Here is a 25,666-nt window from a genome sequence, read left to right as displayed (position 1 = left end):
AAGCCAACAATATTTAAGGTTTGAGGTTTCAAGGTCATGTAGATTTCAAGGTTCAAGAATACAGGGACTCAAAATCTCTTTTCGCACTGATAAAATTGTTTAATCTCAATGATGAATGAAATTGCAAATGCTCAGCAAAGACGACAGACGAGAAAGTGGAAGATGTGAAAGATCTGAAAATTTTTAAAAGCCGTTTGCATTACGCCACACATGTAAATTGGAAGTTAAAACTGATATTTTTCCACTACGTACCTTCGGTTCACAGACTTTGCTTCTCAATTCCTGCTTGGTTCTGCGCTCTGAACTTTCTTCTCTTGCAGATATATGTCTCAATAACCATGGAAAGTCGCCCGTGGTAAGAACAATTAAAAAGAGAACATCACAACACTGTCAAATTACAATAAATGATTGCAATAATAGTTTTTGACAAAGACAGGTCTCATATTTATTACAACCTTATCTCTGTACTGCGCTTCTCTTGTTTTTATCTTTATTTTTCATAATTTCTCTAAAAAATTACCCCTAGCAAAAATAAATTAAAAATTAGGTCACAAAAATAAATTAAAAAAATTAGAAATTAGGTCACAAAAATAAATTAAAAAAATTATTCATGTCCAAACCTTAGGAAATGATATTTTTACTGCAGATGAAATTACCAGTCCCTGCCCCCACCAAAACCATTAGTTTTCTGCAAGGCGGGGACTAAAAATTATACTGCCTAAGAAGCCTCCCTGAAACAATACCCCAAGAAGCTCAAAAGCTGTTCAAGGAACAGGCAGGCTTGAGGGAAGAAAAACGTCGAAGTAGAGTATGGGGTCGCTGGGCTCTTGCTCTTCAGCCTTTCTTATCCATCCCAAAGCCAAAATCTGTGGCTATAGTCCAACCAGAGGCGTGCATCTGAGGCCACAGAAGAATGATGTCTTCACCGGCCCGGCATTAGGAAAGAGGCAGACCCTCCAGGTGGGATGCTCTTTCTCTCCCTTTTCCTATCGAGCGAGCGGTGTCGTAGCAGAGCAGAGCGTTGTACCGGCACAAAGGTCAGGCGAAGGAGATGTGATGGGTATGCTGTTGAAGGATAGAACTCTGCTGTTGGGCAACGACATGGATGATTTTGTGGCAGATGCTATTGTCAGCCAGTTGCTTCTCTTGGATGCCCAAAGCCGAAGTAGGGACATCAGGCTATTCATTAATTGTGGTGGTGGTACATATAGGTATGTTTGATTTGTTTCTCTATTGCTATTTCCTTTTCTTGTTTATTCATATTCTGCTGTACTCTACCAGAATCACATACACTTAGCTGAGTATCAATATCTAGGTTTTAGTAACATTACATCAATTTTTATGTTTGCGATTGGGAAATTTGAATTACGTTTGAGCAAAGATAGGAAAGAAGTGGCTCAATACCCCATTGCCCTGCATACCCCGTATGGGCGGCTCATTGCTCGGTTGCTTCGCACTTCCCTTCGCTACCCGTCGCCCTTAGAGCAAGCTTGCTTATTGACGTTTTGTGATCCCTCTAGGGTCACTGGGGCTGGCTAGTATATCGGTTGTCCTGTAGGCCTTGTTGAAATAGCGTTGGAGGAAGAGTTGACCATAATAATGTAGAAAAATTAAGAGCTTTGGCAAAAAAAATCTTGTAACATTGCGCTTTTCCCCTTAGAGCAGGTTTCCTAATTGACATTTCATGATTCCTCAAAGCATACTGGCACTGGTTTGTATCAATTGGCTTGTTGGTGTCCCTGCTATACTGTTGGGAAGAGAGTTGATCCGAACTCAACTTGATCATAACTAGGTAGAAAAAATCAAGAGCTTTGGTAAGGATTCCTTGAAACTTCCATCTTGATATTCAACAGTTCTTAATGACATTTATGATACGGATCTTCCTCTACGACTAAGAACAATTTTTTTGAATGGAGGACTAACGTAGGCCCTATGTAACGTCCTCTTTCCATTAGTTTATTTGCAGCATGTCATAAGCCCATTCTTTTAATTTTATGGATAGGCTGGAGACAAAAAGCTCCTTAAAGCGGTTAGCAATAACAAATAAATAATATTAATGGCAATTTTTTTGTTGAATTTTGTCAGTTTCAGACATGGCATTTGCTGTGATGGAGACCGCAGCCAGGTTATGGGTGTGTTGGGATTTGGGCCCTCTTTTGTGCCATAACATGAGGTGTTTGGCTATTAGAAGGTTCTTCTTTTTGACTGTTATATTTCTGCAAAAGTGTTCTTAGCCAATTTGAGAAAACAATCCCTTGAATCTTGAAACGAGTGGACAAAAGACCCTATTGTCCTTTGGCTATTTATTCCAGGGGCTGCAATTGTGCTGATGATATTTTTTCTCGCTTGATTTCTGTCAAATGTTTGGTGGCCTGTCACAACTGTACACAGTACACAGTCAATCTGTTTTGGTTAGTTGTTTGCAGGCCAATGCATGTGTTGGAGGTTAGGCGTGGTTGCATGCTGTTATTTATCCTTGTAATCCAGTTCTATGTTTTCAGTAAAATAAATATTCCAGTGTGGTGCGTTTTTAATCAATTCAGGGATGTAAGTTAGCGATTCGATGTTCGAAAAAAATGTATAATTGTATTAGAGCTAACATTCTTTCAGCCTGTGGTGTATGTCATAATGATAAAATAAAAGTAACACGTCAAAGGAGGAAAGAGTAGACTTTTTCCCGAGACCCCATGATAGAAATAGAGACAAGGCAAGAAAGAATGACTGAATTGTTGACATGGTTGCTACAGATTGAGGAAAACACGCCCACTGCTGTCCTATTGCAAACTGGGGAAAGACTAAAATGTCACAAAGTGGATATGCCAATCTTTGCCTAAAGTTCATTGCAAAATTCTAAAAATCAATTTTCTTATGGAAGGAAGAAAATGCGGAGCTAGAAATTTCTTCTCTGGAGGAGCTGGAAGGGTTATTTGGAGAATATCAAGGAAAAACTGATTATTTCAAGGCAGCTATAGCATTTGACATGGACTTGGAATTGGTGGAAAAGATGTTGAAGAATAAGTCAAGAAAATCAAAGTGACGGTAGAAAGCCCAAAAAAAGTCCAATCTGAGCCAAACAAAGACCAAATTGGAACATACTGAATTGGGAGACCAGACCTTCCCATTGTTGAAAATGTAATGACAAACAGGTTACTGAGAGGCGGGGGGGGGGGGGGGGTGTGAATCAAGAACCACTTAAACTTTTTCACTTAGAATGTTACTGCTTTGCTTCATTAGATTATCTAATCCTCAGTCATGCATGAACATAAAGCAATAAAAAAATCAACACCATAACACTTTGACACAATATTTGGTAACCTAGAAACCCTCCAAGAATAAGTTAAAACTAGGGTGGGGATGACACTCACAATGCTTCACTACTGCAGTAATAAAGTTGACATGTTAGGGCTTACAGTTGATCACTTTTGGTGATCTACTCTGTTAGGAGTACGAAGGACTGTTAGGACCACCTTGTGAAAGGATTTTACAATATAATGAAGTATGTAATCTGTTAAGAGCTCTTATAAAGGACTGTTAGGTCCACCTTGTGAAAGGATTTACATGATGCAATTGTTAGGATGCAATAAGTAAGATGATCCTTGTTTGCAACTGATTTGCTGATATAGATCCTTTGAAGATTTTAATCACCTGACTATGATAGATATGTCTATGCTCTGCCCTTTATACTGCTTGGTAGCCTGCTTACTCAATCTGCTCTATCTTTTTCTTGCTTTTCATATTCACTTACTTACTTGCTTACATCTCTCCTATTTATATTCCATGCATATTCTCTTCTTAGACTAAATAATTTGCCTTTCTTATATATCCATCAAACAATATTTCCGTTCCAAGTCAGCTCAAACAAGAGTTGTATTTATAATAATCAAATAACACCTTTAGGCCGGCTAAATGCTGATGTTCGGGTCATACTATGCACTTGGGAGTTATGCTGATGCTCAGGCAATACAGTGAGCTCGGTTGATACTCAGACACTCGGGTAACATTGGGTGCTCGAGTAATATTATACACTCGGTTGACACTTAATCATGTGTGACTTTAACTGGATGCTCGGTTCATGTTAGGAACTTGACGAATATTGTGAACTTGGTTCACATTGAGAACTTGGTTTACATTGTGATGCCTGTTCATAAGTTAGTGCTCGGTTAACAAAGGATATACTCAATCTGCTTGGGCTACACTGAGACATGCCATTTGAAGGAAAGCTCAGTTGCAGTATTAATCAACCTTATTGGATGACTAAGTGTTTTGTCACTAATTTACAATATCTCTTGCCATAGGGTCAACAATCTCCCCCTTTGGCATTAGTGACAAAAACACTTACATGTGTAGATCTATCAACAATCCAAAAAAAAAACTCTTATCAAAATTTTCTACCAAACTCCCCCCTTCCATATAATTGGATCTGCAACTCGGTTTGAACTGAAAAACTGTGGTTCGGTCACAATTGAATGAATTTTGTGTTTTTCAAAATTGTTTTTGTCCATCTGTACATTTGCATTATATATACATATACATATATGTTTCCCTTGTGCATATTCTTCTACATATTCATAGATGTTTCTCCTTATACATTTTCTACTACACATTTCCCCTTGTTTTTGTTACAAATGCCATAAACATATCTTTATAAGGTTATACAAAAATGATTGAGGAAATCTTGATGCACTTTCAAAATTGAAGACATAGTTTTATCCCAATTTTCTTTCAATACCTTCAAAATGTGCAGTTCAATCTGGAGTTCAGCTGATAACTCCATCATGAGATCTGCAACTGAGAAATTTGTATCATGAACTAGTGTCTTTGCATGTGCAAGATGTTTCTGCATCACATCCATGTGAGGAAGTATCATACTTTGATTATTTGATATTGTTGCCCTAATCCTGGCTTCCTTCCTTAGTAGTTCGGCCTGTAAATCTGTCAAAAAACTGACTTTCACAAAATAATTGGAGCTGGAACTAGGGTCAAGTGCTAATTCACTAGCACTATTTTTCAAGTCTTCATCAATCTTGGTCAGTTTGTCCTTTATTTCTTTGGTGAAATTTGAAGTATCACACACTTTTGTTAATAAAGAGACAACATTATTTACAACTCCCTTTAATGTAGCAATGAGAGTGGACAATTCTACTTGATCAATGGCAATCTTCTTTGCTACATTCTCCAAAACTTTATTGTTAAATTTTCTTTCTGCCCTTTGTAGAAGTATTTCTTGACCATTTAACTCTTTATTGAATTTATGTACAATATCAATTAATCGCTCAATGATAGGGGCTTTATTATTTATCTCAACTTGCATTACATCCAAAAATATGTCCTTGATGTCTTCAAGAACCTCTCCTCTACCCCTTTTGCCTTCAGTTTCCTCTACTGAGCCCTTTTTCTCTATAATTCGCTCAAGATCTCCATCTGTTCAACAGAGAGATTAGATTGATCCTAATTTGGAATCACAATCTCTGTATCAAGGTCAATCTCATCCAAAATCTTTTCTTTTTCCTTTCCCTTGGCACTTGGAGAAAGTATAATATCTTTGCCTTTGTCTTCATCCTTCTTCTCTTCTCCACTTGGTTGACTCTTAGTTTCTTCTTTGCTTCCTTTGTCAACTGTGTCATCCTTGTCTGATTTTTACTTGGTTATAATTACCCCAGAGGTAGTCAAAATCTGCTGCTTGGTTGCTACTTGGGTTCTCCTCTTTATTCTCTGTCTTCTCTACACTTGATGGAACAATGACTTGGCTTGGAGAAGTGGGTAGAGAGGCTGTTATTGTAGCTGCCATCGTTTCTGAATCTAATTCTTCTATAGTTTGTAGATTTGGAGTTTCATCTTTATCTACCTTGTTATCTTCCTCAAAAATGGTTTTTCACAACTTTGTTGTGGGCTGAACAACCTCTTCTATATTATTGGACAAAATTTGAAAAGATTTAAATCTAAGAGTTTTTTTGTTTTCATGCGTGGTCATGGCCTCCTTGATTTCTTCTTTGGTGAAGTGTGGCATGACACTTTTCCACGTTTGTTCTGTGATGCCCCTCTTTGTTTTCATAGCATTTGTCCATCTTTGTGTCATTGCCTTAAGTAGGACTTCTGGAGCTTGGCTTTTCAGCTTATTGGGATAATATTTCCATCTAGCCATCTTTTCAACTAAAGCATCCTCTATTTGCTGCTGCTCCTCCTTGCTTTTGGATTCATATCTGATATATTTGAATCCAACCATGCTACTTCCTTCCTTCAATCTCTTCAACTGCTGCTCAAAGGATAGTGGGGGCTTCTTTAGTTGAATGATAGGTGTACTTTCTTCTTCCTCTTCATCATCACCTTGAAGCTTCAATTTTCTCGTCGACTTTTTTGCTCTAGTGATCACAGGGGTAGCTTTCTTTGGTGCAGATTCGATCACTTTCCCCTTATTCTTTGGAGGTTCTTCCTTTTCTTCTTCTTGGTCTTCCTCCTCTTCTTCATCCTCCCCTTTTCTCTTTGTGAGCATAAGAGGGTCATCCTTCTTGTCTAATTTCTTCTGAATGTTTTCCATTATTTTTATCCTCTCTTCAAAATTTGAGGGATCTCTATTTATAGAGATAAATTGGTTTTAGCCTCCTCATAGGTGCCAAAATATGTAGCCTTAGGGTCAGCTGGCTCATTCAATAGAGCCTCAATGATATCCTTGGTATCATCAATATGCACTTCATAACCCGAAATTTTTTCCCATGCTATCCTAGGTATGATTGCTTGAATATGAGTGTTATGACTGTCAATTAGGAAGCAAATATCTTGTTCATACTGCTCAACCAGCTGTTGAGGAATCCTATAGCTATTCTGCATCTTTTCCTTAAAATTCCCAAAATATACATCCATAATGCCATCTAAATTTTCTCCTAAGTCATTTATGAAATCATTGATCTAGTATATAATTGGTCTATCCTTACTCTAGACCACATTGCCCTTAGAAGGAAAGAACTTTTGCACATAGAAAAACAAACATACTAGAAGAGAGCCAAACTTACATGCATTCTTCTTTGATGCTCGAATGCTTTCCATGTTCTTGCCTGATTGGCTCAGATGCAACTCAGCATGGTCTTCAAACTTAAGCTCGACATAAGCCAATCATTGAGAAGCTCGGTTAGAACTGTTTTCTGACTTGGCTTTGCTTGGAGATGATTGACAGCTCAGTTACAACTGGGTTTTAACTTGGTTAAAACATAGTTCCCTTGCTTGACCTTGTGCATCTGAATATGCAGGTTTGCACTGTTCTTTCTTACTTATTTGTAAATGATGTAGGATCTTCCTTGAATTCTCAGTTCCAACCATCTCCTTGACTGCTTAGTTGGATGTGGATGCTTCACCCAACTCATTGTTTTGGATCACAATAGCTTCATTGTCTTGCCTTGTGTTTTCCTTTGATTTCCTTACCCATTTCTAATTCATTTGAGTTTTGATCTCTTCAACCTTTGATTTCCCTTTGTTTTCGTCGCCAAAATTTGCTGTAACTTGATTCATATAGTTTCTTGCTAAATGACCTATCTTTTTGCATACATAACTTCTCACATTAGTATGTCTTTTTCTGAAGTGAGTTCTTACACAATTTACTCCAATGTGATCATATTCTCCACATAGATGACATCTTCTCCATGTGTTGTAATCCCAACCAATAAATGCTCTTTGTATGGTTCCATTTTGCTAATTATTTGGATTCCATTGATTTGATCTGCACTCAGAAGATTTGTGACCATGCTTGTGACATGTGAAACATTTTCCTTCAAACTTTGATATGATTCTGCATTCATTTCTCTTGTGTCCATATTTGTTATAATTATAGCAATGACCTTTGAACTTAGGTTGCATAGTATTACTCCAGCAAACGTTTGATGTATGATCTATTTTTCCACAATTGTTACATGTAGGCCTTTTGTTCTTCTGTGCTCCTTGCTGTGATGATTCTCCTTGATTAGTATAACCTAAGCTAGTAGTGCCTTTAGGTCTACTCAAAGTTTGTTCATACAATTGATTCACACTTTCTTGTGACCTCAACCTTCTTTCATTGAGTTTCTTTTCAGCTCTTAGTTCATTCTGGAGTCTGTCATTCACTGCCCTTAGATTGGTTATTTCATGATTTGCATCATCTAGCTGATTTTCCATGTCTGCCTGATGTTGTGATAGCCGTTGGATTTCATTGGTCTTTTCTTTTGATCTTGTTGCAAGTAATCTTTTGTCTTCATCTGCCATTTTTTTGTCATTTACTGCTTTTTTCTTTTGTTCCATGACTTCACATAGCTTGACCGAGTGACTTTCTTGTTCTCTTTTTAATTTTCTTACTTCTTGTAGAGTAGCATTCCTTACTAGTAGATCTTCTATGGCTGCATATGCCTCTTTTGAACTTCTTTCTCTGCAGAGGTCTTCTATTCTTTCTTCTATGCACAAATTGTCATTCATCTGTATAGCGAATTATTTTCTTCTCTTTAGAGAGTGAGTGAGTTGCTCCTTGAGTTTCTTGACTTGTTCCATAGCCATATGTAGATCAAGTTTGTCATTCTCAATAGCTTTCTCTAACTTATACACTTCCATTTCCTCAGATCTTTACTCTCAAGCTGTTAAGCCTGTGATACGAGAACCTTGCTCTGATATCAATTGTTGGAAATGTAATGAAAAATACGTTACTGAGAGGGTGGGGGGGGTGAATCAGGAACCACTTAAACTTTTTCACTTAGAATGTTATTGCTTTACTTCATTAGATTATCTAATCTACTGTCATGCATGAACATAAAGCAATAAATAAATCAACACTTTGACACAATGTTTGGTAACCTAGAAACCCTCTAAGAAGAAGGTAAAACTAGGTGGGGATGACACCCACAATGCTTCACTACTGCAGTAATAAAGTTGGCATATTAGAGCTTACAATCGATCACTTCTAGTAATCTACTCTGTTAGGAGTATGAAGGATTGTTAGGTCCACCTTGTGATTGGATTTTACAATACAATGAAGTATGTACTCTGTTAAGATATCTTACAAAGAATTGTTAGGTCCACCTTGTCAGAGGATTTACCTGATGCAATTGTTAGGATGCAATAAGTAGGATGATCCTTGTTTGCAACTGATTTGCTGATATAGATCCTTTGAAGATTTCAATCACCTGATTGTGATAGATATGTCTCTGCTCTGCCCTTTATACTGCTTGGTAGCCTGCTTACTCAATCTGCTCTCTTTTTCTTGCTTTCCATATTTGCTTCCTTTCCTTGCTTACATCTCACTTATTTATATTCTATACATATTCACTTCTTAGACAAAACAATTTGCCTTTCTTATATATCCATCAAACAATATTTCCATTCCAAGTCGGCTCAAACAAGAGGCTTCTTTATAATAATCAAATAACAACTTTAGGTCGGCTGAATGTTGATGCTAGGGCAATACAGTGAGCTTGGGTGATACTTTGGCACTCGAGTAACACTGGATGCTCGGGTAATATTATGCACTCGGGTGACACTTAATCATGTCTGACTTGAACTGGATGCTCATTTCATTCTAGGAACTAGACGAATATTGCGAACTTGGTTCACACTAAGAACTTGGTTTATTCTGTGATACCTATTCATAAGATAATGCTTGGTTAACACATGATATACTCAATTTGCTCGGGCTACAGTGAGACATGCTTACTGAAGGAAAGTTTGGTTGTAGTATTAACCGACCTTCCTGGATGACTTAAGTGTTTTGTCATTAATTGACAATATGTCTTGCCATTGGGTCAACACCCATAACCAAACCTCAGCCTTAAAAGACCCTCTATCACAATAATTAGCCTACTTTATTTTCAGATTGATAACGATTGCTTGAAATGATGCCAAATGCGATCTAAATACTTCCAAATGGTTACCAATATGTCTAGGCAAAGAACTATAGTGCCATTGCAATTCTTTTGACCTTTCAAATGCATATAAAGACACAAAGTAAATATGCACCTACAACAGCTAGACATTAATGCAAACAGTTGTTATGAAAAATAAATATGAACGAGACAGCTCTTGACCTTCAATGCCTTGTGACTTTAACGATATTATAATTTAATGCAATTGATTACAAACTGAAATGTCAAGCAAAGGCAAGGGTTTGCATTTATGGTATTTGCAAATTATTTTAAAAACTCTCAAATAAATTACAATTTAATTAAAGAACCTGTGAATAACTACTATAAGGCTCAACTTGCAGCAGATACATTAATGAAGACTACATACAACAATGTGCTCTTTCCAGCCCAATGTCAACACTGCTATGCTTTAACAAAACACAACCTCACAAGGTAATGCCGAGCTCCAATAATGCAGGTTGCAGTTGCCAGGATAAGGCCATGATAGTAATGCAGACTCACACCAATGGTGTGGAAAATCCACAGCAGGGAAATTCTTTAAATGACATCCAAAAAGAGTGACCTGAATGGGTAATCAGGCGCCAAAACACCATGCCAAACTCAGTACAAAATGGCCATTGCATGTGATTTGTATAGTTACAATGCTCATCAGTTCAGGCAAAACAATACCTGATCATAGACTCGCCATTGATACTGTGTAAAACTTGCTGTTCAGATCGTAATGACAATCTTGCTGTTAATTGTAATAATCATCACACCTCTGTCAGGAGATCCACGCATAGCTCTACTGTTAAAGAGATACACTGCTCAATATATATTGAATACATAATACTGTTCTTCACTTATGATTGCCATACACCACAGAATAAAAACACATGATGATCACATAGATAATGTCAACAACGAATGTCTGCTGAGAATCATGAGCGATCGAACACTATCTTCAAACCAGAATAATAACAAACGATCACCCTCGCAACACACAAATGTGCAGCTTAATGAATCAAATCATCGCTTTAATCCAAAGAGACTTACGGGTAAAGACTTTCAAGTGCCGTTAGGAGTGAGCGGACATCAGTTACTACAGCGAGCCGTTAAATACAATGTGTTGTTACCAATATGAACAGACTCATACATAAATGAAACGACACCAACATGAAAGCATCGTGAGATGTCACGATAAGAATTGATGGTGCCAAAAACAATATCAGCGATGCTGGAAACAAAGCAAACAAAAGAATGAGTGCATAACCTCCCACAACAACAGATATGACCAATGGCATAGCTCGAACATCACAAGAGCAACTTGGGACAAAACAATCTCAGCACCAAACACAGATGTTCCTCTTTCCAAAGATACACATGATAGAATCACAACACAAAATCCGATCGATTCCAAAAGATCACTGTTACTAGAATGGATAATGAGTTGTTGATTCTAGATGAATCAACACACACATCATGCAAAAAGACGGCACTTACATTTTGAGCCGGATAGTGAATGCATTCAAAAAATGATGAAACCAATGGGAAGAAAGAGAACCACCTTTGCACATAAATGACAGTTGAAAAGCAAATAAATGCCAGCCACGATGCCACATCATCACAAAAAATATATGCACTTTGCCACAAAGACATAAGGAGATGCAACAAAGAATCCACATAAAGGAAGCTACTCTTGATCATAGAGAGTAACAGAAAATAAAATACAGTCAGATGACAGTTACCAAAACAAAATGGTCAATGAATGAAATAGAGACGATGACGGTAAATTCAGAGAAGCAAATCGAACAGGAGAACTGAATCTGAGTTTTCCTCCCTCTATTCCCAGTACTCATTCCAGCGTAACCACAAGAGAATTTGGAGCGGTACATGCAATGTCCCCTGGCTGGAGATTCTCATTGGCAGCGAGGCAGAAGACGTGTTTGGGCATCCAAGACTTACATGTCGGCTTCTGCTGCTATTTGACCACTTCATTAAACTTTTAATACCCTGAACTGGAGTCTCCGCTTTCAGACATCAACATGCATTAGAAAGAGAACATCCCCCCGCTCACTGATAAAAACTATGATCATAACACAAAATGAGGAACCGGACATCTGCTTCGAGATACAAAAATCTTCACTACTACCTCGCAGTTATTCCAGTCAAAACTGAACTAAGACGATTAACTGTTTTGAGGAAAACAAAGGTGCACATGGCTACATAATAAACTGTTGCCAGACGCATCCACACAGATAAGTAACTTCAGCCAAGCACACAGATTAACAATACTTGCACATTAAGACTTGGCAGAGACGGACAAGGAAGAAGCAAATTCATCATATTATTTGATCAGGCATCAACCGCTAACCCAAGAAGATCCAATGACCATAAACAGTAAGCTGAGATAAAAAATATACATTGAAAAGGGACAGACATGGACACAAATAACAAGAGAAACTCTTAGAATTGCTGTTATCTAACCTGGCTCTGATACCATTTTGAATTTTGAGCATTGAGAATAAAGATAACAAGCAATAAGAAAGAGCCAAAAATGATAGAATACGAATAAACACACAGAAATATCCTGGGAAAACCCTTCTAGAATGAATGGGAAAACCCAGCCACACAACAAAAGATCTCCTTTATTGATAATAAAATGTTCCAAGTGTACAATATTGTACCTGATGCGATATATATAACAATAGGAGAGACTCTTCACATTACAACCGAAGGTCTCTTAAGTTTCGCAAAATATAACTCTCTATATTAAATACAACTCTACGTATTTCCATGCCTCAATGCATGTAGTAGTACACATGTCTTTATATTTAATATTACAAGTTATCATAAATGTCCTCTTCAGCTTAAGGTGACCATAACGATAATAATGCCCATATTTCTAGAGATAAAGATCTGTATTGCAGCTACAATCGCCAATTGTTGTCACATAACAAACATTTAAAGAATATGAACTGCTCCTTTTGAATCGCAGCCAACATAAACAAAACTAATAAAATGATGATTACACAGAGAATGATAATATTGACCAAAACTATCACTGTTCTGAGTCAGCATCACACCATGATGATCAATCATTTGTATATTAATTACTCTGCATTCCAGAATCAAGAAGGATGCATGGGCTTAACACCGAGCCAGCATAACAGACAAAGATAACGGAGAGATGTAACCCCTAATGAGATGTAGGAAACCTGACAGGGTTAAAATGCATAACTCCTGTCTTGTTGGAATTAATACACTGTCATCACAACAGAGAGGCTCCACAGCATACATGACTTGAACGTTCCAGTACCAAAACATGGTAATGCTAATCGCATTCAATATGCTGATTCCTCTTGCATTCCAATCTCTATTAGAATGATCAGTGACGGTTGCAGAAATGTGCTGTTTCATCTTCAAAGCCATTGAACCAACAAAACGAGATTCTCCATAAAGTGGATAGGGGACCCAGTGAGAAATGAGCTGCTAACAGTAAAGATAATAGTGTGGAAAGAGACTTTTACAATAGCTGTCTGCAGTAATGAGGAGGAACATGGTAGACACATGAATCAACAGCAGGCTGCAGATATGATTTCATGATAACATTGGCCATGCCCTGCAACAGTTACTAATGGATGATGCTATATTGTCTTTGCTGTCTTAACAACCACGTGAAGACTCTCTCGATACATGATGGTAACTAATTGATAGCCAGCAGTTACAAAAGAAAAGGGTCTCTTAGATTACAACATAGTTACGCAAGAATTAAGTCACCGTCCACATAAACAAATGGCCTTTCGTCTGCAACACTGAAGACTGTTCATAGTCTTCAAAGAATGTGGCACTTCATATAGATGATGTTCAGCATTGAAAACTCTTTTTACAGTCACAAAATACTCAACCATAAGAAAGGATGGAGATCACGGTAGAAGAGATTATACCTTATCTTTATATAGCAAATATCTCAGCCATAATACTGATGCAAACACACAGGTATGTAGATAGCTCCTGCAGCTACTGAACTTTAACAGTAAGAAAGTATTGTTTGTGGTAAAATCAAATCCCGTCTCTTACGCTTATCTCCTACTAGGCATCAAATATTGCTTGTAGTAAAATCAAATCCCTTCTCTTAGTCTGTGGATAGTGTGATAAACTAACTTCAAATCTATCTTCAACTTCTTCCACAATATTCTCTACCCAAAAAACATGGTGTTTCGATCTGAAACCTTAGTTACCGGGTATGCCCTTAAGGTGTCCCACACCTGTACCTGGTATGCCTAATTACGTACCTGTGAGTTTGTGTATGCCCAGGTACATACCTGAGCGTGGCTCTTCAAATAAGTATTCTATATAAAGTTTATCCCTGAAGGTCCATTCTTTTTATGAAAATGGCTACTTTTTCCACATTCAGTACCATTGCTTTCCTGGATGCCAAGTCTCATATTAGCAGGTTCATTTTATCTTCTATAAAATCAAAAACCATTTAAGGTTTATAGAGCTTCACTCATTTCACTGCTTGTCATCAGTTTTTAGATGAGGAGAACTACCAAGATTCAGGGAGAGAAGAGGATTACCATCCTTTCCTTTTTTGGGTTCCTCACTCTTGACATAACCATTTTTTCCCATTCCATTGCCTCCTCTGTACCCCAAGCCTCTTTTATCTTCAAGAATTGAGAAACCTGCAACCTAAGGAGCCACCTCAACACCTCCCACCACTTCTTTGTATGTCTCTGCTTACCTTTCTGTTTCCCTTCCTCTAAGGCACTATCTGCACAAGAACGACAGTTTCGCTTTCCAATGATATCTTCAATAGCCTTCTTGCTTCTATCTATCTACTTGAACACACTTTTCATTTATTACTGATATGAGGGAAATAAAGAGTAGTCTCTAACACAAACATTACTCGCTCATATGCACCAGAACCCCATGATACACACTTATTACTGATACGAGGGAAATAAAGACTAGTCCAATCCTAACATAATCATTAATCACTTAATGCATCAGATCCCCATGATACACCAACTAATGGGCCACTAGACACAAACACCAAAGCATTGCCAGAAACTACACAAAAAACCAGTAGGTAAACTTGAACAACTTTGTGGGGGAACAATACAGTCAGCTTCAAATTCAACAAAAACATAAACTAATCAACTCACCCCAAAGTAAAGCAATCATACAACATTCAAAACTAAAGAAAATCTAGAAAAAAACCGAGGAATTAAAAGATAACCAAGGATGACGAAGGATACTAATTTGCATTACTGTTTGCGTGTATATAAACATTGAACTTCCCCAGAGCTTGTGTCATAATGTTCATGTCTAAGAATTAAAAACTACAATATCAAAATAAATCTATAGATGCTGAAATTCTGATCTACATGGATAAACATGCTAGTGTGCTCTTAATTAAAGAAGCGGTGGTAAGTGATGGTGACCAAAGAGTTATGCCAATAAATATAAGGGAATAAGGGAATATAAGAGGAAGAAAATGTATAGATGTAGATGTTTACCAATGAGAAGAGGAGGCAAACATTTCCTTGCTGATGGGAGTAACAAATGATGGAAAAGCAGCTTGCATACAATTTTATTTTCCAAAATAACAGTAAAATGAAAAAATCAATTTAAATGTTGTAAGGGACATGAGGGAGTTTAGATGAACGAGGATTCAAGGATGTTGATTGAGAGTACAACATTTAATCATAGGAAGTTTCTGTAATGAAGGTGTAACCTACAAAGTGGAGCAAAAAATATAGAGGAAGTTACATTTGTTGAAGAACTCAAAAAACTTCTGCAAAATGTCCACGAGGAAGCTCAAATTACACATTCAATCACAGAAGACATTATTTCGAACAAATGAATTTTATGACAAGATCAAGCAGCTGGCTGAGATGCCAGTCATTCAAAAATAAAAACTCACAAGATGGTGGCATATTGTGTGGATGCTCAAGTGTTGTGTTGGCATGCTAGAGAAAATGCTTCAAACTTATATAGACAACATGACATTAGTAAGAAAGGATAGACTGTAATATAGAAACTGGCAAAATAGTGAAGGAAAAGTTGAAGGATGGTTTAAAATGACCATGCTACATTGGGTGGGAACTAAAGTGAGCAAAAAACATAACCTGATAATTGCAGCATATGCAATTTGTGGCATAATAGAGACAAAAAGGTAACTTTGTAGACGAGCTACCTATAAAAGCACATTGATTGGTTTCTACTTAGCTTCATTCCATTGCTAGTCTTAACACTTAGATCAACTTAATTCCTCAAGCTCAAAGCTTCTATCACCTTCTGTAATTGGCAGAATCACTTAGGCCATGTATTTTAGACATAATTGCTAATCTTTATATGGAAAAAGTTATACTCTATAAATTAGCACAGTAAGAAAAATATGGAAAGGTAACATGATATAAAATGATCATTTCAAATACTATTAATATTGAAGATTTTTGGAGAGAGAAAGTCTCTTCCTAGAGCAAGAAGTTTTATATAGTAAATCTTCAAAATTTTCTCCTCCAACATTGGAATTTGTTCCCTGAATTAAGAAATTTAATCTACTTTATATTCATCGTACATTCTTATGTTGTTTATTTTGTTTTGTAGGGGGATTGTCAGTTACTAGAGGATTGATTTTGTTTGATTAAGACTGAACAGAGAGCGTTTTATTCAGAGTCCAAGATTTTGTGAAAGTTGAAAGATGGTGACATGAATTTGGGTGGCCTCGACATAAATGATTTCGACAGAAGAATGTTTGGCTACAAGGATCATACTCCCCCATACTTAGCTATCCAAATAGTCAAAAGTGGAATTGTAGCTATGACTGGCTTTCTTTTAACCATTCAACATTCTAAACTGATGGTGGAATGTGCATGGCACTATATTTCAGAAGATAGAACAATTAGAGACCCAAATGGCAAGGTTCTATTATACCTTTCTCTGCTGACGATTTCAGAAGCTTTTGGAATTCCAACTTACAAATCAATAGTGTTGAAGTCAAAAGAACATGCACTTAGAGTGTACATTGTCAGGGTTAACCAATGTGATGAAGTAACCAATTGAAAATGGCTACGGAAGATGTCACCATTCTAAATTGCCTAAATAGATGGTCTGGTTGGACCTTCAACGAGAGTATAGTGATTTGGTGATGATGTTAAGCAGGAGATTTGGAATTCCACAGTCCTACATGTTTGGGACCTAGATGTAGTACTTCTTTGAGCAGTGACCAAAGGAATCAAAGCTATGGACTAGCCTGGAATGATCAGTGATAATTTGAATGGGAACTCAAATTTGGAGCAACCAGGGAAATTCTACATGAGCTCCTATGTTATTATATACAGGTTAGCCAAGAAGACAAGTGATTGAGTGAGGTAGAAGGGGCCAATACGAAGTGGTTCAAGCTATGTGAAAGTGTACGAGTGTTATCTCTTGTTGTAGCTCTACATTATGGATGACTCTGTGAGAGCCAACAATGCCTTTGCTATGTGTATTGTCAGGACTTTGCAAGATGGCTTCCATACAAGGCCTTTAGCTGAGACAATGAAATTGGTTGAGAACTATAGATCATGTTTCATCCAGTTCCCAACTTTCTCCTACATTAGGCTATGAGGGTTTTCTTTCAAGCCATACAAACTTCTAAGGTGTTCAACGGATAAGATGGCATTGTTGGAAGTCATCAGGCAGCCTGCTGCATACAACAACTTCCAAAAAAAGAAGAAATTTTGGGACTTCCAATCACCATAGGAGATGAGTTTGAAATATGTCTATATATACAGGCATTTGAAAGGTCAGAAGATGAATTACATTCCATCTAGCGCTCTACCAAACAAGAATAAATTATGATCCTTACAACCAAATCAAAGTGGTAGCTGATGAAAATTACCAACATAGTTTGTATCTTGAGGATTTTTGGGCAAACACTGTAGATGAATATGAGAATAAAAAGAGGATGCTTTACATGTTGCCACTCAATATGAACATGGCATACAAAATCACTTAAGGGCTAGACCAAGTAGAAGAAGATACGAATGTGATCTACTCTGGGTATGAGAAAGAGAGAGATATCACCCAACCATATGATTGGTCCAGGAGGGAAATACTAGATCTTGATTCAATGTCAAGACTAGTCTTGAAATTTGCAAAAGAATGGGTTGAGCATCAATTAAGTAAACTGAGAATAGATATCACTTTACTAATCAGTTGATGAGACATTAGGGTTGCAGGATGATAGGTCTAAGCAACCATTAGTAGTCAGAATAGAAGGAGAAATTCCATCAATGAGAAAAGGGAAAGAATATTGTCTGTAAGGTGCACTCAAGGAAGAGGATTGACGAGCACTGTGAAAAACTTGCCCAAAAAAGTAGAGGGTAGTGATAACACCAACATCACCCAAGAAGACACCAAGCTTACAAGAGATTGAGCTTTGCACAAGGGAAGAAGTTGAAAGGAGTAGGAGAAGGATGTCACAAGGGGATTGGAGGACTCGGCTAGTGCAAGATAGCAAAAGCATTAATGCTTGTCAAGAATATGCCCAATAGAGAAATCAAGAGCAAGAGGTTTCTGGTAAGGAAGGCCTTGTAGTCATATTAGAAAGGGAATTAATAGAGGCATAAGTTCCTACCATAGAAGCAAAAGTTACCACTTTAGAAATGGAAGTTAGTGTCACAAAAGCCGAAAGCCCATTACAGAGGAGGAAACCAATGAAGGGATGATGTAGGAATAGGAATGGTTGTTAGTTTATGATCAACATGTTTCCATTTCAAGTTGGTTGTGGGAAAGGATGCAAGGAAGTTGTGAGAAGGAAGTCGATACTGGAGGAAAAGGGTACAACAAAGAAATTGTGAAAGGTCATCAGGGTCAAGGACTTGGGAAATTGCAGAATCCACAATGGATAAAGCTAAGGATCAAATCACCCCATTAGAGTTCAATATTACAACATTTGATCTAGGACATGCCATTATGGAGTAGATGATCGAGAAGTTTGATGATCCCGCCCAAGCAATGAAGGAGAAGATGATGGAGTGGGAAGAAAAGTACTACAAAGTGAAAAATGAGAACAAGGCCTTCTGTTACTATATACAAAGTTTATCCCTTCCAATTAGAGAGAGAACCAAACATTTGTTCCTCCTATAGTCCTTCCAGCGGAGTTAGTAGAAAGCATTGAGATGAGAACAATTACCCAAGGTGCAAAGGTATGGGTGGAAGGCATTCAAAGGGAGGCAATTTTTTTTTGGTGTAGATGTATGAAAGGGCATTATCTATCCTTTCAAAAAGATACCATACATATATTAGTTGTGGGATGATGAGCATCTCTACCAAAAGGAGATAATCTCACAATTGCAAGCCTTAATGGAGATTCCCAAGTAAACATTGTCTAAAGGTGGAGTAGTAAGGGAAGGAGAGGCTAGATTTCGCCCGCTAGTACAATTCATGATTCATGGCAAAAAAAAATGTTTGACAATTCTAGTAGAAGATACAAAACATTCAAAAGGGAATTTTTTAATACAATTGTGACCTTGTTAACACAAAGAATAACTAAGGAGATATAACTGTAGATAGCCTAAGAGGAAAACTCAAAGAGTTTCTTTTGAAGAGATGACTTTGAGAACTTTTGACATATTTTCAGATGTCACACACATGGCTTGAAACTCAATGCCAAATTGTAGAACAAAATCAATAGATGCAAAAGAGACAACCATTCTGGAATTCAAATGAGAAGCGACACCAAGTGCCTATATAGATGAGTTGGAGATGGTGTTGTAGAGATTTTGGGCTGTCAAGGAACAAAGCTAGGCATAGGCTATTCTGGGCAAAAGAACATCAATTACTTAATGAGAATCTTTCTTAATGGATTATCTTTGACCACTTCCCCACTAAGTGAGTGGCTTTCTTCTAATTTGTGCATGCGAACCTCCTCATTAATTGTAGATTCCCTCTTTTTTCCCTAACTCTAATTAGGGACGAGGTGACAAAATCTGGGCCATTTATTTTATTTCAATCTTGACCACCCATTGTAATTTGAAGCCTATATAAGGGCTCATTTCTCATTTCTAAGGGAGTGAATTTGTATATTATTGCTTAGAGTTTCCAAGATGATAAAGTTGTTATTAAAGCTTAGTGATTTCTTGATGTATTTTGGTTCTTTGTTCCCTCCCTTAGAATAAATTTATTTTCAAGTTCTTAAATGAATGTGATTGATAATGTTGTTATGGTGAAATTGTCTTGCTTATACCTTTTGTTCTTAGATGTTTCTTAAGTGCATTGTAAAGTTAGTTCTGAGCCCTCAAGTAGATGCTTTACTTCTATCATTGATGCACATTGTTCGTAATGTTGGTGTTTATTGTGGTATGAAAATTATTTGCTCAACCCTTGAAGTTTGCACCATCTTTGCTTAGTTGTTGAATTTGGCGAAGCAAAGTTTGGTAGATTTCATTGTAGCAGTAATTATCTTTCAAGATCTTAGGATTAGGATAAGTCTCTAAACCCTACTCCCATTTACTTTGTGTATATATTGTGAAAAATCCAAAAAAGTCCTCTCATTTCTTATATCATCTGAAAGCTCCCATAGCTAGTATTATTTGAAGTCGACTTCGGGAAATTATGTAAGTCTCCTTGTGATACCAACATATCAAGTCAACCATTGAGATTATCACAGTCAAGAATTGTCATAAAAAATTCTTGGAGTCTATTGTATGATCTTTATCAATCTTAGCATAAACACGATTTTGCTCAAAAGAGGATAAGGTAATTTGGTATTTTATTCTAATAGTGGTACTATCACAAAACACACATCAACAGGACCCTACCCATATCTCATCTTGGGATTCCCCTGCTCTATACAAACCCAACCTATCCTCTTAAGAATCAATAGCGAGTGATTAAGAAATAGGCTAGGAGGCTTAACTTCAATGGTATAAATATACCTATACATTGGCCCCCTTATTCCTAAAAGTATTCAGATATAATATTTGTAGATTAGTATTGATTTATATATAGATTACTGCATACTAAGCCAACTTACTGTTACCTAATGCTTTTCAACAATTAAGTATGATAGATTTCCCACTGACTCTTCGTTGTGCAGAGTATCAAATATATTTTCTAATTTCTAGTCGTATATAATATCCATACCCAGATCGGAGGTCTGAGTTTGTAATCTCTTCTTTCTTATTCTGTCTTCTCCTTTTCCCTGATCGTATCTCATTCGATATTCCTTCTCTTTTATCTCCTCCTTGTGGAAGAGACATGTCTTCTCTCCCAACACACCTCTTCCCTTTTTAGATTACACCCGCCTCTTGTTAACACTAATTACAATCTAGTCATTGCTTCTCTTGTTTTAATTGCTGTTTAATGATTTAATTAAACATAAATTTATTTAGAAGCCTTTATTATATTGACAACTTTTGTATTAATATTACTGATATTATACTCCGAGGGCTGCAATCTAAATATGTCTGATTTCTCAAGTGAAAATATACGGTGTTAGAAGAAACTTATCTAGCCTAATATATTGTAGAAGAAACAGACGGAACAGGTTTTTATGTATGGCTGGTAACTCAAGGAAATAATGCACTAATCATTGATCAATGATCACTATTTTGTTTTAAGTAGATATATTCATTTGATTTTATTATATATATTTAGTTCCTGCCATATGCAAGAATACTATTGCATCCCTTAGATGCAATTAAAAACTATAAAATATATTAGTCTAGCCAATAAGATTCAAGTATTTTTTTAGGTTCTAAATTTTTTTTGTAGAGTTTGAACATTTTTATTATTTTTTGAAATGGAAAAAAACTATTTAACTAAAATTTTATTGGCTCTCAGTAATAATAGTAAGTAATAATAGTAAGGGAGAAAATCAATTTTTAAAACTAAAAATTCAAGAAATATTTAAAGCTCTAACTTTTAGCATTAATTGTGCAATTAATATGATTGAAAATATCATAAAAGATGACGTGACACTACGTTTACTTTATCATTTCAAGACTTTGAGAATTTAAATTCTTTATAAAGTTTGACCATTTTTTTTTTTTTTTTGAAAAACAAGAATAGTATTTAATTGAAATTTTATTGGGTCTTACTATATAGTAATGGAGAAATTTAATTTTCAAAACAAAAAATCAATGAAAATTGTAACTTTTTGTATTAACTGTGCAATTAATATAAATATTATAAAAGATATGTCACACCACACTTTATCTTACCATTAGTCAAATTAATAATAATAGAATGTACTAACTTAGATTCATTTTGTCCTTAAAGCATTATCTTTTAAAAGAATTAAAAGTAGTAAAAACTAAATAATGTAATAAAGAATTTTAAAAACTAAAAATTAAATAATTTTACAAAGAATTTTAAAATGGTAGTTATTGTATGTCAATTACGTTTATTGTTTATGTATTTAAAATTTAAAATGTCTTATATCATTTTTGGGTGTCAAGTTGTTGATTAAATATTTAATAATGTATAAAGATGGCAATTGATTGTAGTTTTTTTTTAGATAAACAATTATTTGATGTTAAATATTTGTAAAAAAAATATTTTTGTTGGTAATTTTCAATTTCTCTAGTTTTTTAATCATATAATTCTTTTTTTTAGGATAAACAATTGGTTTCTGATTTCTTACATTGCAAACATGCTAAAAATAAAGTAAAATTTAGTGTACTACAGACTTCAAGACACAAAGAACAAGCAATTTATAATTGTGGATATATTTTCTATATGTAGAATTTAGTTATAACATGCTTATGCTTTTGTTAGGGTTTTGGTTGGTATTGTTTAACCTTGCACAAGATTCAATGATCCATTTGTTCACAACACATTATAAGACATTTATGACAATTTTATAATTGCATTCAAATTAATATTGTAGAAATTTTATTTATTATCTCAAGACTTCTCATGGAAAAACCAGTAATGTAACAAATGTGTTGCCTTGTAATGTATGCGTGATTTTTTTAGTGAAATTGAACAACATTTCTTGAGGGCTTATGAAGACACTTTCCAGTCTCAAAACTCTTGAAGTTAATGACATCCATTTTGTTCTAAAATTCATTTAGAGCTGCTTGTAACTTTGTTTGTAAAGACATTGATGTTAAAATTCTAATGACACAAAGAAGTAATTTTGCACTTGGTAAGAGTTATCTACTCGCATTCAACTACAAACAACTACAAACATTAATGCAAAATGTAATTGTCCATGTTTCTCCACTGTCTTTAGTTTTTAAGTTCTATGTACAATTGCAATTAATTTTAATACGGTTTAAAGATGGTTCAACCTCTAAAAGATCAAAGGATATAAAGAATGTTGTTCTAATACATTTTGCATTCCTTCAAATTAAAAAGTTTATTCCTCCATCTCAACCTTTTATTGCCACATTGTACAATACTATAACCATGACACATATGGCAGGAACTACAATTCTTTGCGTCTCTTGTTGTATATGTTTTTAATACTTCAATTTAATATTAAATCTCAAGAAAAAGGATGTTTCACTCTAATAGATAACTAATTTCTGCAATATATAGATATATATTTTGGCTCTTAATTTTTATTATTTTAATATTATTCTTTGTTCAATCAATATCTATTCCAAATAAATGTCTTGTTTCTCAAATATTAGTTTGTATCCCGTTTAAGATTCCAGTGAACTCCTTCCTCTTATTTTTTACGTTGAGCGAGCCGCAAATCTTTATTATATATCTTTTGATCTTTTATTAACTTAATCAACTTGTAACTATATTATATTATTTTTTTTTATCATTATTTATTTATTTAATTTATTATCACTTAATATTTATTGTTAAATCCTATTTTGAAAAGAGAACATTACACTTTATGCGCTAAGTCGGTGACATGGTACAAGTAGTCATGTTTTCTTTCTAGTCATTTACTCTAATCAACAGACTATAACTGAAGAGTCTTCTTTTCCTTCTTGGGCAAATATAATCTAGTAATTTTTTTATGTTAATGGTTATAATAAGCTTGGATACCAAAGACTGCTGTTCATTTAATTGAAGAATGTAACCAAGCCAAGGGAGAATTACGTGCCTCTCATGCGATTTAAATGGTATGAAGTAGCTAGCAGGTTGTATACCATGATCTTGCAAATTGGAATTGGATAAGCTTAAGAAGAAGATTAATGTTGCAATTCTTTCCTTTTTTTAATGCTTTAAGGATACAGGAGTTTTATAGATTAATGAAACATGTATTATTAATTGAGTTGTGGCTAGAATTAGATAATTTATGAATGCATTTTCCCTGCTTAATGTGATCACCTCATGCTCTTTTGTTTTAGCCTTCCCTTCTTGTGTGCTCGCTGACATGTTCTTCCATGCATTGTTAGTTCCAGGTGGCATTGCATGCAACAATGCCACCTATTGTGCATGTTGGATTTGCTGTTGTGTGCAATGCATTATTCAAAATAATTATTGTTTGTTAGGTTTTCTTTTGCTGAGTTTTTGTGTGGCTTTCCAATGGGCATTACATCTGGTAATTTGTTACATAAACCATCTGCCCCGACTAATGATCCATGTAATTAACATCATCTGACTAGCAAAACAGTTCATTTACATTAAATACCAAAATGTTTTGTACAAGGAACACAAGAAGAGTGACGTTGTTCAGAGAATTACCATCTTATGAATTCATTTCCCATTGTCTGTTAGAAGTTAAAACTACCCCTAACTTTCTTTTCAGGTTAGCTGTTAGAAGATTGTTAGCAACAACAGAAAACCCTTTGCTCATAAGTCGATGCCAGTATTCATGATAAAGACAAGTTTGTAAGCCCATTTGCTTATTTGCAACTTGCCGTGGTTTTTGCATCTTGTGATGCACGATAAGATTCCCCTCTACTGACTGGCTGCCTTTTTCTACAAAATTGAGAGATTCAAGATTTTGTATTTCCTGTTTTAACATTGTGGTTTTTCTTGCAGTGCTGCGATGGCAATCTTTGATGCAATTCAGTTCTGCAGGGCAGATGTGTCCACTATTGGTTTAGGGATATGTGCATCAACTGCAGCTCTAGTCTTGGCAGCAGGAACCAGGGGAAAACGACTTGCCATGCCAAATACCCGGATTATGTTGCATCAGCCAATGGGAGGAATCAGTGGGGAAGTGTCTAATGTTGAGATTCAAGCAAAGGAAATAAAGTTTCACAAGGTAAATGTGGTTAAATTGCTAAAGAGGATTACAGGGCGAACAACCCAGCAGGTCCTCAAGGATATTGATAGGGACAATTACATGTCACCAGTGGAAGCTTTGGAGTACGGGCTTATTGATGGAGTGATTGATCGCGAATCCATCGTACCTATTACACCTCTGCCGAAGATTGTTAAGGACATTAGGACTAGGCCAGATCTTAGCAAAGGTTTAAGTAGGGATAAGGTGGTGATACCTGAAGTTCCAGATGATGAGATCTATTAGCCATGTTCCTAAGAAGTTTAGTTTCTGGGAACTGAGCTGTTGATTTACATATTAATGGGCATCGAATTACACGCTACTTCAATTCATTGTGTAGTATATGCACACCAATATCAGAAAATGCACACCATTTCATAATTGGATACACGATTCTTTCAGTTTGAAGTTAGATGTGGAAACCGAAAACTACATGTTGGATCTTTCTTTTTTTTAACATCTTTTGCATGCTGAGAGTGAGTTTTGGGGGATATGCATAAATAAATGCACTTTTTTGGTTTGTTGCTGGTGCCGCAAAATGCTGAGCAAATTAATGCAATTGCAGCAACAGTTATCCATTTATGGGTATACTTAATAATGGAGATGGAGTATACTTTTTGGTGAA

General features: G+C 35.9%; 1 protein-coding gene across 1 annotated transcript; it reads left to right on the top strand.

The window, feature by feature from the left end:
• The first annotated feature begins 741 nt into the window (after window positions 1–741).
• Window positions 742–25,666, top strand: CLPP4 (CLP protease P4). The gene is made up of 2 exons (XM_089831760.1): window positions 742–1,211; window positions 24,798–25,666. Exons 1-2 carry the CDS (start codon window positions 811–813, stop codon window positions 25,285–25,287), a joined length of 891 nt encoding a protein of 296 aa, XP_089687886.1. The 5' UTR covers window positions 742–810; the 3' UTR covers window positions 25,288–25,666.

Source organism: Cupressus sempervirens, chromosome 5 (assembly GCF_028749045.1).
Source record: "Cupressus sempervirens isolate cs-2001-9-10 chromosome 5, ASM2874904v1, whole genome shotgun sequence".
Taxonomy (NCBI): domain Eukaryota; kingdom Viridiplantae; phylum Streptophyta; class Pinopsida; order Cupressales; family Cupressaceae; genus Cupressus; species Cupressus sempervirens.
This window is presented reverse-complemented; position numbering and strand designations above follow the sequence as displayed.

Coding starts and splice junctions, on each gene's coding strand:
- CLPP4 (XM_089831760.1), top strand. CDS start 811: ATGGGGTCGCTGGGCTCTTGCTCTTCAGCCTTTCTTATCCATCCCAAA. Junction 1,212..24,797: donor TGTGGTGGTGGTACATATAG/GTATGTTTGATT, acceptor TTTTTCTTGCAG/TGCTGCGATGGCAATCTTTG.